This window comes from Hyperolius riggenbachi, chromosome 1 (assembly GCF_040937935.1).
Source record: "Hyperolius riggenbachi isolate aHypRig1 chromosome 1, aHypRig1.pri, whole genome shotgun sequence".
NCBI lineage: Eukaryota > Metazoa > Chordata > Amphibia > Anura > Hyperoliidae > Hyperolius > Hyperolius riggenbachi.
Window position 1 is genome coordinate 188,320,323 of NC_090646.1, and position 15,480 is coordinate 188,335,802.

The 15,480-nt window shown below is 42.6% G+C and overlaps 1 protein-coding gene across 2 annotated transcripts in view; it reads right to left on the reverse strand.

Annotated features, from left to right (window-relative positions):
- ARHGAP10 (Rho GTPase activating protein 10) overlaps positions 1 to 15,480 on the reverse strand; it is a 371,566-nt gene that overhangs the window by 50,108 nt on the left and 305,978 nt on the right. For both annotated transcript variants that reach the window (XM_068279239.1, XM_068279247.1), the window contains one exon: positions 9,138 to 9,306. In XM_068279239.1, the coding sequence (XP_068135340.1) occupies positions 9,138 to 9,306 (169 nt within the window). The remainder of the gene's footprint in view (positions 1 to 9,137; positions 9,307 to 15,480) is intronic.

Here is a 15,480-nt window from a genome sequence, read left to right on the forward strand (position 1 = left end):
ACACTAAACTGAAAATTCCTGGGGGTAGCTTAAATCCTCCCAGCAGACTATTGGCGCCTGCCGTTAGGTCCTCATTAGAACCCCAGCGATGGTGTTTAGGTAATATATTGTGACCTAAGGTTTGACATGTAGAGTAAGTGGTCGGCATTCCAGTTAGAAACATACAGGCCAGACACCCAGGAATGCACATCTAGCTCTACTCCCCAGTGTGCTCATCTCTTAGGCATTTTGTGCGTGAGAAAGAGACATGCTGTTGTCTCGAAACGTTGGAACATGCAGCAATAGTGATTGTATATTTCTAACTGAAGTGCCAGCCATTTACTCTATGTATAAATTGGTTGTCCAGTTACTGCTGGTCTGAGCACCCAGGAGCTTATGGGCTATACGCTATGGTGTGAACCCACTTCAAATTCATCTAAGGTTTAAAATGACAGTAAATTTAAGGACACTAAATAATATCGGTACCATGTGACACATATCGCCTCTTCAGAGCAGAATTTGTTAGTTTGTATGGATATTTCAAGCTAGTACACACCTGTGCATAGAGCAGCAATAATAACTGGAAAAAGGTGGCTTGTAGACATATCTCTGGATAATAAGTGGATGGATGGTCAGTGCTTAAAATCTGGTTACTTACAAACTAGATCAGGTTGAGTGACAGTATTATTTGCTAGTAAATGGAGTCTCTATGGGAGGCGCATATGAACAATGACATTTGAGCCCACTTTAAATAAAACTACATCCTAACTTCAGATTTGCAATCGAAGCAAATCATTGCAATTGCTCTTTCTGTTCCATAAGCCAAAAGACAGGGATAGTATTTTGAATGAGTCTAGTTGTTATTCAATACAAATTATTTGAAGCCTATTGAAAAGTTAATTGATTAGTACCAGATATATTACATCTATTGATACATTTGATTAAAATCAAGCAAAAAAATTACCCATTTTACTTCCAGGGAGTACAACAGACGGGAAGTGGTCATAACAGCTATGGAAATACAAGCAATGTGTAGAGAGTTTGGAGGGAAAGATGTGTTGTGTGTTTTGACAATCATTGTAGACTTAGCTTAAAGCAGCATTAAAGGGAACCTGAGGTGAGAGGTCTATGGAGGCTGACATGTTTGTTTCCTTTTAAATAATGTGCATTGCCTGGCTATCTTGCTGATCCTCTGCCTCTAATACTTTAAGCCATAGACCCTGAACAAGTATGCAGATCAGATGTCTATGACAAATATGGCAAGATTAGCTGCATGTTTGTTGTAGTTTTGTGATTAAGACCCTACTGACCAGAACGATCAGCAGGATGCCAGGCAACTGGTATTGTTTAAAAGGAAATAGATATGGCAGCTTCCACAGATTTCACACCTCGGGTTCCTTTTAAGGAGCACTGGAGGTGGAGGCCACTGGAGGTGTGAAACCTATTTAATAGGGACAATGGAAAATATGCCCAAGTCATTAAATCTGTTCACATACCCAAGCCTTAGGAGCATCGGCGTTGCTAGGGCCTTTGATCCGGGGCACCTTCCAGAACCTGTTGCCATGGTACCCCGGATCAATTGAGCGGCAGGAGGGGGCACTGGGCGAAGCGGGCAGTTCAAAACTCACCTTCCGTTCGGATCGACGCAGGCACAGCTTCCATGTGCTTCCGACTTCCTCCCACTGGCGTCCGTCACCTTGGTTACAGCGCCCCCGTGATGACGTACAGGGGGCGCTGTCACCAATGCGAGCTACGCCGGAGGAGGAAGTCGGAAGGAGCTGGAGGCTGTGTCTGCGGCGACCGGAGGTGCGCTTGTAACTGCCTGCCCCCCCCCCCCCCCCGCCACTCTGCCCAGTGCCCCATCCTCCTTACTTCCGCTTCCCCGGGGGAAGCTACCTATCTAATCTGTACTGGGGGAGAGCTGCCTATCTAATCTATACTGGGGAGAGCTTCCTATCTAATCTATACTGGGCACAGCTGCCTATTTAATCTATACTGAGGGCAGCTACCTATCTAACCTATGCTGGGGGCGGCTAACTAATCTACGCTGGGGGAAGCTACCTATCTAACCTAAACTGGGGGAAGCTACCTATCTAACCTACACTGCGGGCAGAAGCCAGGTGAGTGGCTTATATATGTGAAATGCTGCCTATTGAATATGTTTAATTTACGCCAATGCTATGTTCATGCACATTTGGTCCCACCTTTGACCACGCCCATTGGTGCCCAGATTCTCACAGGAACCTAGAAACGCCCCTGCTTAGGAGAAATAGTTATGAGATTGGGGAGGTACCTGAACTAAGAATTTCCTCTCTGCTCTAAAAGATAAGCAAAAGCATAATAACCTTTAAAGTGAACCTTAAGCCTGTTAAAAAAAAATGATATTAACTCACCTGGGGCTTCCCTCAGCCCCCTGCAGCCGATCTGTGCCCTCGCAGCTCCGGTCCGATGCCTCTGGACCCGCCGGCGACGACTTCCGGTTTGGCCATCACCGGCCGACAGGCATGGCAACGCGAGTGATTGATCGCGTTCCCAGCCTGTATATCGCCCCCTATGCTGCTATTGCGGCCAGTAGGTCGCAAAAGCAGCATAGGGGGCGATATACAGGCTGGGAACCCGAACAATCACTCGCGTTCCCATGCCTATCGGCCGGTGACGGCCAAACCGGAAGTGTTCGCCGGCGGGTCCAGAGGCATCGGACCGGAGCTGCGAGGGCACAGATCGGCTGCAGGGGGCTGAGGGAAGCCCCAGGTGAGTTAATATCATTTTTTTTAACAGGCTTAAGGTTCACTTTAAAGAAAAACATTTCTTTGTTACAGCTGATACAAATCCTGCAATAAATCTGCAGTGTGTCGATTTACTGCTTTCATAGAAGCAGACATTGGGTTAACATCCTGTGTTTACAAATCACTGCTCTGCTGAGGCAGCCTGTTGACATGGCTGAGAGATCAAATAGCAGTTGTGATTTGGGGGGGAATGAGGGGGAATTAGACAGGCTAAACTCTCTAAATACATCTCTCTGTTTTCCTTCTGTCTTGTGCAAGAGTTCAGGTCCACTTTAAAGAGTTCTATTAAGGAGTCTGTCATCTTTTTTTTGTGATGTTCAGGGCTAGGAAGGAGTCTGGATTAACTATAATAATTTTGAAATTGTAGACGGTATAAACTCACTTTCAACACTCTGTAATAAACCTGTTTATGCATTTCCATGCTGTTGCCCGGAATCTGCAGTGATGGCATGAATGGCAGTATTCCTAGGGAAATGTTTGGAAACAGGAGCACTCCCAAAATGACAAGAGGACCTGTACAGAAGTCTGCTCACTCCAGTACGGGTAAAAGATTGAAGAACTGATTTCTACAAGTGACAGGTGCGCAATCAATCAAATCACTGGCATGAATGAGTGAAATATTGTGTGGCTACAAAAATCACAAGTTGAAGAGTAGGATTATTCCAGCTCAGTAAATAGTTCTGACGCTTCCTGGAAAGCTATATGCAGATTATTGAATATGAAAGGAATTGAATGTTTTTCTTTTTAGCAAATCATCTAATTTACACAAGCACTTCCAGTAGATCAAAAGAAGAATATGTTAGAGTTAAGTGATTAAAACAAGGCATCATCAGAAGTCTCAATCAAACATGGGAAACAGCCCTTATGCCTGTACTTCAGTGCATTTGTTTTGATTCTAGAAGTCGCAGTATAATAAGGAGCACTTCTAAGCAGCACTGCTGTCAGTAAAAAGTGTGATGACACTTCCAGCCTCACAGCCGCAATGCATACTAAGGCATTCAATCAAAATTTGCAAAGGAATGCTGAGAGACTCAGATTAACAAAAACTGCAAAGCAACATTGATCTGTAATTGCCTTAAGAATCATTATTTAATACGGACTTGCTGCATTACAACTTAACAAAAAAGGCAAGCATGAGTTAGCGAATTTGCTAAGTGCTATTGGACAGAATTGTTGTTAGAAGTGATCTTAACTTAGTGGAATTTGCTAAGCACAATGTCTGCAAGCAAGGGAAAAAGTTATTGCCAAGCAGCTGCACTTGAAATCATTGAGGGTCACCTAAGACCATCTTGTTAAGGCGCTTAACCAAAGTTAACACTAACAGCAGTTGAAAGTTCACCAACACCATTACATCTCTATCAGGAGAGCCCAGAAGTGTAATTCTTTAAAGGGCATCTGAACTGAGAGGGATATGGAGGCTGTTATTTTTATTTCCTTATAAACAATGCAAATGTCAGGTTTGTCCTGCGGATCCACTGCCTCTAATAATTTTAGCCATAGACTCTGAACAAGCATGCAGATCAGGTGTTTCTGAATGAAGTCCAAATTAAAGTTAGACTGTAATTGCATTCTGCAGGCTTGTTTCAGGTGTGTGATCCAAATACTACTGCTGGCAAAGAGATCAGCAGAACTGCCAGGCAACTGGTATTGCTTAACAGGAAATAAATATGGCGGCCTCCATATCACCCTCACCTCACTTAAAAGTGAACCCAATGTGAGAGTGATATTAAGGCTGCCATATTTATTTCATTTTAAACAATACTAGTTGCCTGGCAGCCCTGCTGATCTATTTGGCTGCAGTAGTGTCTGAATTACACTAGAAACAAGCATACAGCTTATCTTGTCAGTTCTGACAATATTTTCAGAAAAAACTGATTTGCTTATGCTTGTTTAGGGTCTATGGCTGAAAGTATTAGAGGCAGAGGATCAGCAGGGCAGCCAGTATTGCTTCAAATCACCAGAGGTGGCGCTCACAGCAATGTCACATCTATATTACAGTTCAGATGCCTAAGGCAAATATAAGCAGAGCGGCACAATTCCAAATTCCACCATCCACTATGACAGAGAAGCATACACCCCACATATGTATGCTTCTCTGTCATAGTGGATAGCGGAATTTGGAATTGCGCCACTCTGCTTATAATTGCCTTAGGCATCTGAACTGTAATATAGATGTGACATTGCTGTGAGTGCCACCTCTGGTGATTTGATTTACATATTTTAAACAGAGTGGGCGAACCGGCTCTTCTCCAACGCCTGTGTCAGCATTCTCCTATCAGCGCGTAGTGTGTACTTGCAAACCAGTATTGCTTGAAAGGAAATAAATATTGCAGCCTCCATATCCCTCACACCTCGGATTCGCTTTAAAGCAATCCTGCAGTGTAGTGGGATTAGCTGGAGAAACATTCTATTGCAACAGTCCCTATTACTCCGGGTTTCAGGCCTTTCATTTTGGTATAGAGGGAAAACATGAGAGCACAAGACAGGATGCACTGGTTTCTCTGCGCTCCTGAGCAACCTGAATCACAAGACTGCCTGGACAAAACTACAAATATTCTCACATGGGCCCATATGCAATTATGTTTTTCTCCTGGGTTTTCTCACAGGTGATATTTTCATGCCTTGTCAATAAAATTCCTTCTGAGCCACCAGCGAGCAAGAAAATACTCAGAATAATGTTGATGGTACTTTTTCAATTGCTGAGTGCTGAAAAGTTATTTTAAACAGAAGATGAAAAATGATCTCATAGGAGAAAAATGAATTGAATTAGGACCACAGTGTATTAAGCTACATCCAATCAGATCAGTGCTAGGCTATAACTTGAAGCAGAATGCAGCTCAATATGCAAAGTTAACAACCTGTACATACTTCTATCATCCAAAACAATGACTTCTGACAGGCTGATGTCTGTACAGGAATCACCATCATCCACTGGCCACTCAGTTTAGAGCACAGGTGTGGAACTCCAGGCCTGGAGGGCCAGAATCATGCCAGTGTTTAGGATGGACTGAGAAAGAGAGCTATGTGTTCTACCTGATGGACCACACCTTCCCTGATTCAGACCCATCGTTTAACTTGCACTGTGTCAAAAATGTTTGAGGACCTCGGCCCTCGAATGACCGGTTTGACATCCCTGGCTTAGAGGAATCAGCTAATGACAGCACCAGCAATAAAATGCAGAGGGAAAGAACTCATAAAATACCGCTCTTTGAAAGATGTCTCACCCCAGCACATTCAGAATATCCCCAACTTTGACAGACTGACAAATCATCGGTCAGACAGATTCCATGATCCTGAAATACAACCATGCTGTCATCTGCTTCTGACGTCCTTGCTCCAGTACGCATCAAACGGTCTACACCACTTCACCATGATTTTGATAGCCCATTAAAAGACCTAAAGAAAGCCGTGCGCAGACTAGAAAGAAAATGGCACAAATCTCAGAATTCAAAAGAATAACACACCCTTGTCACTCACCTGGGACGCTACTAAAATGCGATCACCAAGAAAAAAATCCTCCTACCCATCACAGGAGATCGCAAAGGCTGCCAACAGGCCGGCCCAATTCTGCACAGTTGATAGCCTCTGTAACCCATCCTGTAAAAAAACTAGCATAAATCCCTCAAGGGAGCTATGTGAGAAATTTGTGTGCTACTTTTCTGACAAAGTGTCCTCTACTGTTTACGGTCTCTCATTCAGTCCACAGCACCTAAAACTTATTCAACGTATGTTAATAACTGCAAGAACAACCTAACACCCTGGACTGACTTCAAAGGCATTAGTGAGGAAGAGATCTCAGACATCGCCCGTCACCTCCGCCAGACAACCTGCAACCTGGACCAACTAAGCACATGCTGAAATCCCCTGACCTGTTTGGACCAGCATTTCACAAAATAGTCACTTGCTCTCTGCAAGCAGGGAGGTTTCCTACCTTTCTAAAAGAAGGAATCAGCAAGCCCCTTCTTAAAAAAACATCCATGGATCCAGACACAATGAGCAGCTACACACCTGTCTACAACCTCCCCTTCTTAGGTAAAGTTATTGAAAAGGCTGTCTACCTGCAACTAGAAGTCAGACTCTCAGCAAACAAAATACTGGACCCTCCACAATCTGGTGGTAAGAAACACCACAGCTGTGAAACAGCCCTCATCCAAGTCTGCAATGATCTGCTCATGGCAAGAGACAGAGGGGAATGCTCCAACCTAATCCTGTTGGATATTTCAGCAGCTTTTGATACAGTTGACCGTGAAACCTTGCGCAGACTTCAGGAGTACTGTAGCATCAATGGCTCAGTCCCCCAATGGTTCAGATTGTTCTTGACTAACAGAACACAGACCTATCATGTCCAACCCTACACCTCTGAAGATTGGAGTGCCACAAGGATCAATCCTATCCCTTCTGCTATTTGCAACCTACATGCTGCCACTTGGTACCATTATCAAACAACATTGTCTGACGTACCCCTGCTATGCCAATGACACACCGCTATACCTGTGCGGAACAGACCCTACTAAAAAAAAAAAAAATCTTGCGTAGCTGAGCTACAGGTGTGGATGAATGACCACTGGTTGAAGCTGAACGCTGACAAAACTGAGGACCTTGTTGTCCAAAGACAGCGCTTGGCATCAAAACAGCGCTATCCTAAATCAACACCAATCAGGATTGGGAATTCAGACAAACAACCGACCTTGTGCGCAGCCTTGGTGTGCTAATCGATTGGGAATTGAGCTTCAGAAACCAAATCTCGGCTGTAGTCAAATCTTCCTACTTTCATCTGAAGAACATTTTAAAAATGAAACATCTCATTCCCCCAGAGGATCTTCCAATCCTAGTCCACGCCTTCATCACATCACGGCTGGACTACTGCAATGCCCTCTATGCAGGCCTCCCAAACAAGGACCTGTACTGCCTGCAATTAGTGCAGAACGCTGCTGCCAGATTGCTAACAAACCAGCCAGGACACTGTCACATTACACCGATCCTTCGCTCACTCTACTGGCTACCTGTAAAATGGAGAATACTCTTCAAGCCTGGACTCTTCGCATTCAAATCCCTACATAATTTGGGCCCTGGATACATGAAGGACTTGCTAAAACTGCATCACACCTCTCACAACCTCAGATCAGCAGGATCCATAAACCTAGTCACTCCCAGAGTGCACCTTAAAACCTTTGGAGACAGAGCTTTCTGTCATGCTGCCCCTACACTTTGGAACTCCCTAAAAGACCCAAAAAAGACAGCCCCTTCCCTGGAGTTATTCAAATCCAGACTGAAAAGTCACCTGTTTAGCCTGGCATATCCGGACTACAGTTCTTCCTCTGTGCCAAAATTTACCATGCTTATGCGCTTTGCGTCCTACAGGAAAAAAAACGCTTTACAAATGATGTTGCTGTAGCTCCGTTTGCTTACAATTTGGATGATTTTTATTACATTCCTCCACAGAGAGGTATTTTTAAACTCTCCTCCTTGAATTCTCTATAAGGCTGTACAGCTCAGTTCTCTGTACAAGACTTTTTGCCAGCTGTAGTGCCGTCCTACATCCCCTGGTCACCATTTTTCCTGTCACCCCTTCACCACTCGGGTAACAGGTCAGAAATACCTTGTAAGAGTGTCTTGTATGGAGCTGTCTTGCAATATGGACATGGCTGATGTTTGAATAAAGCACTTAAAGGGACAGTGCCTGGACTATCTCCTTTCCACTATAATCAAAAGAAAGTGGCTCAAACTTGGGTGCTAGTTTATATGAAGTGAGCAAGTGGGAAACGTTTAGGGAACAAACCTCTAATCACAGCACCCTCTACAACTTGAAGCGCTGCAATTTGCTGAATGGTGTGAGCATGAGTCGCCATAAACTAACATGACTGAGTCGCCATAAACTAACATGACTTCCGAGGCAATGCAGATCGCTGCAAGAGCCGTACAGTAACATAAGTATGCGCTAGTGTTAAATTGGGCACTTCCGGTGAAGTGTACTGCAACGTGGGAAGTATGAACTTCCCCACAGACCTTCATTAGGCTGCGGTAGCAGTGCATCAATTTCACGCACCGCCCCAGTGTGAAAGAGCCCTAAAGCTCACTAATCCTGTCACCAATGTCACATAACTAGAGATGGTGACAGCTGACCAGTGAGAGCTCAGTGAGGCAAGCCAGGCAGGCATGACTTTTGACTTAGGCTTGAGTCTCACTTCATAAGCAGTTGAACCACAGGTGTACTTTAGGCTCTCAGATGTCCTCCAATGCTATCTAGCCATGGAAAACCTTAGTAACCTTAATGTTTAAACTGCGGAATCTGGCTGGGTTAATAAGATCAGGAAGAGAGAACATGGTGTAAATTTATATTCATATAGCCAGAAAGAAGAAGAATAAACTTACTCAGATGTGGCCCACTCGAAAAGATCACTGGTGTCGGGAATAAGATGATTTTTCTCAAATTCCGGATTGCTGTACATGGCTGTAGGAGTAAGGGGCTGGGGAGAAAGCGAGTCTGTGCTACCCGTAGGAGTGTCTGTAGGCGTGTCTTCCTTGGGGGAATGGTTATTATCTGCAATAATAAAAACACAAATTATAAATAGACCTGTAGTAAAAATGTTTCTGTACCGTGTTAGCCAAACAATATATGTAGGTAGAAAAAAACAAAGTCTTGTAAAAGTAATACCTTTTAATGGCTAACTGATAAAGTTAAATAATGCAAGCTTTCTGGGATCTAGTCCCCTTCTTCAGGCATATTTCTAGATGTTAGCTGTAGTAAAACACTGATGCAGGGAAGCTGCATTAAGGTGGCAGTTGTACTGGTTGCTGTTTAGCAGTTAGATGTCAGGTGATCAGCAGGCTGGAGCCAGTGAGCTTATGCAAGCAAACATGAAATCTAGCAGGTTTCTGAAGATAGTGAAGCCAAGTCAATCATGTTACATACATGTACAACTGCCGTCTTCATGCAGCTTCCCTGCATCAGTGTTTTACTACAGCTAACATCTAGAAATATGCCTGAAGAAGGGGACTAGATCCCAGAAAGCTTGCATTATTTAACTTTATCAGTTAGCCATTAAAAGGTATTACTTTTACAAGACTTTGTTTTTTTCTACCTACATAAATAGACCTGTGAAAGATTGTGGGACATGCTGGCATATCTAACTTCCTACATTTTTACTCTTTACAGAAAAGGTGTGAAGTGTTATTGCTCCTGGTGTAAAGTTAGTCCAACACTGCACATTTTTAAAAAATGGATATATAAAAATTGAATCAACAAAAATCTATTACAAACTAGGGCATCCACAATTGATATTTGATCATAATCTTCATCAGGCTTTGTTGAAAAATGTCCCTTCTTGGTACAAGAGATGTCAGCCAGTGCCCAAGGGGAGGAGGGGTTTGCAGACAGTATTTGTACTACAGTGAGCAAAAAAGAAATGTAGCTGTTGTGGTGACATTATTAAAATGAGACTAGATGTCTGCTGTAATGTCTAATGGTGCAAGGTGGAAAAAACGGGTGAATGATACATATCAGGTAAATACTAATCAGTTATCTGGTCACATAAATTGAATACTGTATTCCTAGCTTTAGGAGGATAATCAGTTACATTTGTGATGGCAAGAGTGTGGAAATCAAAGGATTGCAACCATCATTATAGCTTTTGGGGAGATTCCTGCCCCAGCACATGTAAGGGTGTAGGCTAGTGTTGTACCTTATTTTCCAGTTGAACTAGGTGGACGTAACTATGTAACTGTATAGTTGGCTTACCACTCCAAATTTAATGACCAAAAATGTCTTGAGTAATGTAATTTTATTAGGAAATAACCATAGACAACACGTTTCATGAGATTAACTCATTTCCTCTTGTCAATAAACACAAATTAGTCAGACAGCTAGAGCAACCTCGTATCAATCAGGATAGAGGAGCTCAAACCCGACTACCCTAGCTGTCCAACATATTTGTACTTATTGAACAAAGGAACTGGGATAATCCCCTGAAACATGTTGTCTCTGGTTATTTGTTATTACAATTATATTTCCCAAGACATTTTTTGGCCATTAACTTCAAAGAGGTAAACCAACTACTTCCTCTCCTTTTTAATCAGTTTTTACTTTTTTATTCACCCGGTGCTATGAGATTTAAGGTAAGCAGGACCAGCTCTAGAGTTGTGGTTCAGATGATCACAAATGCCTATTTTTCAACCCAAAGAAACATCAGCATTAGGCACCATTTCACTGAAGTTGGGGTCTTCATAGGTTTAGTTCTAGTCTAGTAGTAACTAAGCTAAAGTCAGGCAAAGGAGCATCACTCAGTTGTGAAAAAAACTAACAAGCAGAAGTGATGATGGTAAGCCATCATTACCGTACTTTCAAGACGTAGGTAGAGCTGGAGATGCAGCAGCACAAAGGAATCAGCACTTAAAGGGAACCTGAAGCGAGGAAATTATTTAAAATAAACACGATGTAGCTGCAAATTAATATTACATACTAGCCTCACTGTCCGTTCCTCTCAGAGGCTCACCATGTTCTTCTTACAGTGATCCCTTCCAGTTCTGACAATATTTTGTCAGAGTTTAAATATACCAATTGCTGTCAGTTATATATCAGCAGCTGTCAGTTACAACTGAATGTGCAAGGTAATGTCCGTGTTTCCCTATGGCTCAAGTGGGTGATATTACAGTTTAACAGTGTGCTGACCAGGAAGCTGCTATGGGGTAATGTCCATTTTTAAAATGGAGGATGGAGAAATCCATTGATCTCAGTGGGCAAATGGGACGCAGGAGAGGAGAAAGAGATTGAGTAGTAGACTACACAGGAGGCAACTATGACCTGTGTATAGTTATTTTTATTTTCAGTTCAGGTTCTCTTTAAGTATCCAACAGATGCAATGAGCTTATATGTGATCCGAACGGCTGGCATAGGCTTATAACTGGCATACTGATGGATTTAGAACCCAGCTGCATGAGAGCTTGAATTGCCTGTTAGAAAACAATAACGCAACCCCTTTGCTTATGTGTAAATTGTTAATTTCAACCATGTTTAGATAAGACAGGCCAGGTACCTAAACTGGCCTTAATTCAGTATAAAAAAACCAAAACAGTCTATGGTGAGAGATGGTAAAAGGTTAATTAATATGCAGATTATGACATGTGCAAGTTTTAAGGCCCTAGTCCACACTCCTAAATGGTTCATTGTTAGTAAAAGTGATCATTGCAAACTTTTACCATCTAACAGGAGACCGTTTGTAGCCTCCCTGGTGGTAATGAAGAGGCTGACACGTCGGCAAAAAACTTGTTACAAGTGGTATTGACGAGCTAGGTTCGTCTATGCTGAAAACAGGCCTAGAAAGAGTTATAATGGTGTTTGTGTACCACCTACTGGCAGTAGGTACATATTACAGACAGCCTTACAGAACAGTCATGTTCTGTGTTCTAATACAGTACTGTATATGGTGCAGACAATGACACTTATTGCCTCACTGGTCTGAACTCGGGCGCGATGGACTAGAATGACCACTATGGCTAAGAGTTGTGTAGCAGACCAAAGTGGGTAAAGTGGCCCAATGACGATACCTAAAGATCTGGCATGTCGGACCTTTAGCTATGCCTAAGCATGACCCAACGGCATTGTTCTTTGCACCTCCCCACCCACTGGAAGCAGCCAAGTCAGATGCACTGGCTGTCCCTTCGCCCCTCCCCCCCCTTTGCATCGTAACAGAGGCAGCGTCAGCCAAAGGTGACAGTGCACTAACGACACTGTACAGAAGCGTCATCAGCCTTTGCACACGATGCGTCTTTTGCTGTGCATGGGGGAGAAACGATGAGCGTGTGTAATGGAGACATTTCTGGTGGTGGGAGCAGCGAGAACAATGCTATTCTGCTGTGCTTGGGCATTGCTAAAAATCTAACATGCCAGATCTCCATGCAATCGTTGTGCGCCTGATGTAGTCACGCTGGTCTGACCATAATGACCATCCCCGCCATGGCAGTCGTTATAGTGCACCACTCAGAGTTCAGACTAGTGTGTGTATGGACCTTTAGGGCTGGTTCAGGTGGATGTCTCAATCACCTGCCCAGTGTCTCATCCAAATGCTTTTCTGCAAGCGTGAACAAAAGCATTTGTTGACCATCAGCGGCAATTCCCAGCGACCGTCATTTTTCTTCCCACAGGGGGACACAGGAATGCGGCGCTTATGGACCCCACAACTACCAGACCCTGCTGCTTTCAGACAGTGGAAAAAATGAAGCTCAAAATGCTGCTTTTACATAAACAGCGGAATGAGGTGCAAGTGTGCGTGTGAATTAGCCCTTAGTTGCTGTACCACACAAGAGAGATGTTTTAGGCAAACACTGTACGGTATTTATTTCTGCATCTGTAGATTTATTTCTTCATCCATATTTGAGGAGGATTTTTCTATTTGTGATAAAAAAGTTGAAATTTTAATTTAATTTTTTGACAAGATTTTGTTTTGAAACTTTTATTATACTCAAAATGGATACTAGACCCTTGCTTGACGGATTTTAGTAAGTTGCAAGGAAAAATTTCATGAATATTAATTGAACCACTTTTTGCACAGAAATCCTGCAGAAATTGAACGCTAGGGAGGTTAACACATTCCAGTCATGCAGATAAAAGAGATGGATTTGTCTGTTTGGTGACTGCAAAGCTCACATATTTTTACATGCCAGTTCAAGGACGTCAAAGTACACAGAACTCCCCTTACAACAAACATCACAATGGAGATAGATTTTCCTGACTAACACATATCACAAAATGTTGTTCTCAGTGATATTTTTATTAAAACCTACTGAAAACACAAAATGTAGTAGGACATTGTTTTATGTCACAAAACATCTTAAAATCTGAAATATTGTGCCTGTGCAAGTTATCAATCAAGACTAATATTTTGTTTAAAGAAATATGCAGCAACAACAGCAGCTTGAAGCTGAGGTCCAGCAACTTTTATTAGTTCTAGAAACTCCGGGGAAAGGAAAGAATCTCACCTAGGTTTGTATTGCTATTTCCATTCCCAATGGAGAGATTTCTTTCACCTCCTGGATGGCTCCACATAAGAGAATCTCTCCAAAAAGATCACAAATTAAACAGGCAGGCTTTAACCACTCCCCATATTCTAACAAATAAAATGCTGCTACATTTGTCTTAATGAAAGAAGCTTCTCACTCAATATTATTGCTAGAGCCAGCGTTTGGGGGAGGAGCACAAACTGGGCAATTGACCACAGCTCCCAGGGTGCAGCGGGAAACACACAGGGCTGGATTTACAAGAAGGCACTGTTGGCACATGCCTACTATGAGTTACCCAAGGGTTTTCGATTAAAATTTTTGGAATTGCATATAATAATGGCTACTGGGTAATAATAGACCAGATTTCAGCTGCGGCACATTGAAGGCTGTATTGTCCCACTCTTGGAAATAAATTGAAAACCTTATTAAATCAGCAAGCATTTAAACAGAAAAAATGAAATCAAGTCAAGTATAGCCACCTTTTAATAACTGCCAGGGCGCTACTTTTTCTTCATTCCCTGAGTACAACAAAGGTACTGGTATCACATTTACTGTAGAAAGTTACTCGGCAGAACTGGTACGACGTAAAATTTCTAAATAATAAGGGCAGCCAAAAAAATTTCAGAATGAGGTCAGCTAGTGAAAACAATTCATTTTCTGCAACAGAGGGAAAAAGTCAGTTTGTGCCAGGGCTTCATTAATCATAGTGAAAACTTCCAAAAGAAGCAGAAGTGAAAGTAGAACATTTTAGAAAAAGAGAATCTAAAAGAGAGCCAATTTACAGGTGCTCAAATACTAGCTATGGAAATGCATTTACAAAGCTGCTATAATAAAACAAAAATCATGTCTCTTAATGATGTACTGTATGTACACTACATAAAGATAAATCAAAATCTGAATGTATAGGTGAAATGACCTTCAGCCAGTCTAACACAGTCTACAAGTGGATCCGACAGCAATACATTATAAGGACTGAAACTAGGTATGTATGCTAGAATTTTATTGCCTAAAAAAACCTGACAATCTAGTTTGTGTGCGCAACTGTCCCCACAGTGGGCGGGGTCATCTTTAATGATAAGTCACAGTGGTATCTCCTCGGGTGTTAGTTAATGCGGCAGCTTGCCCTGGGAAACTTCCAGCACACCCTTCCCCCTCCCCTCTGTACCACACCACAGACTGCATGCCAAAGTGCCAAGCATTGTGGCTGTGCACATTTGTTAGTAAACTATCACCTGGAATGCTCAGAATCATTTCAGTCAATGAAAATCTAATGTCTACAGCCCATTACGGTTACCTACATTACAATACTGTTGTTTGTGTCCCAACTGCAGAACTTCCTGTCTCTATGACATCTGGTGGTTGGGTAGAAAGGGAGGCCAAGTAAATAAATCAGTCACAAAAACAGGAATATAGTCATGTCTCCTGGTGCTAAAGTAGGTTAAGTCGTACTAGGGGGAAGATTAACCTCTATTTTCTTATTATGCCTAAAGGAGGAAAAAGGTAAAGCCCATATTCCGGCACTGGTCATTTACCAAATGCTGCCTCTGTGTAAATGTAGGCTTCTGCAGCTAAAAATCCTGGTTACATAAGTACAGCAGCCGAAGAAGTTACCAGCATGGTCTGTGAGGAAGAGTGCTCCTGATAGGTAGTGAATCATCATGTTATGCAGACTGGTAAGGATCACAGAACTGCCTTGAGAAAATATCATAATCAGTTTGAG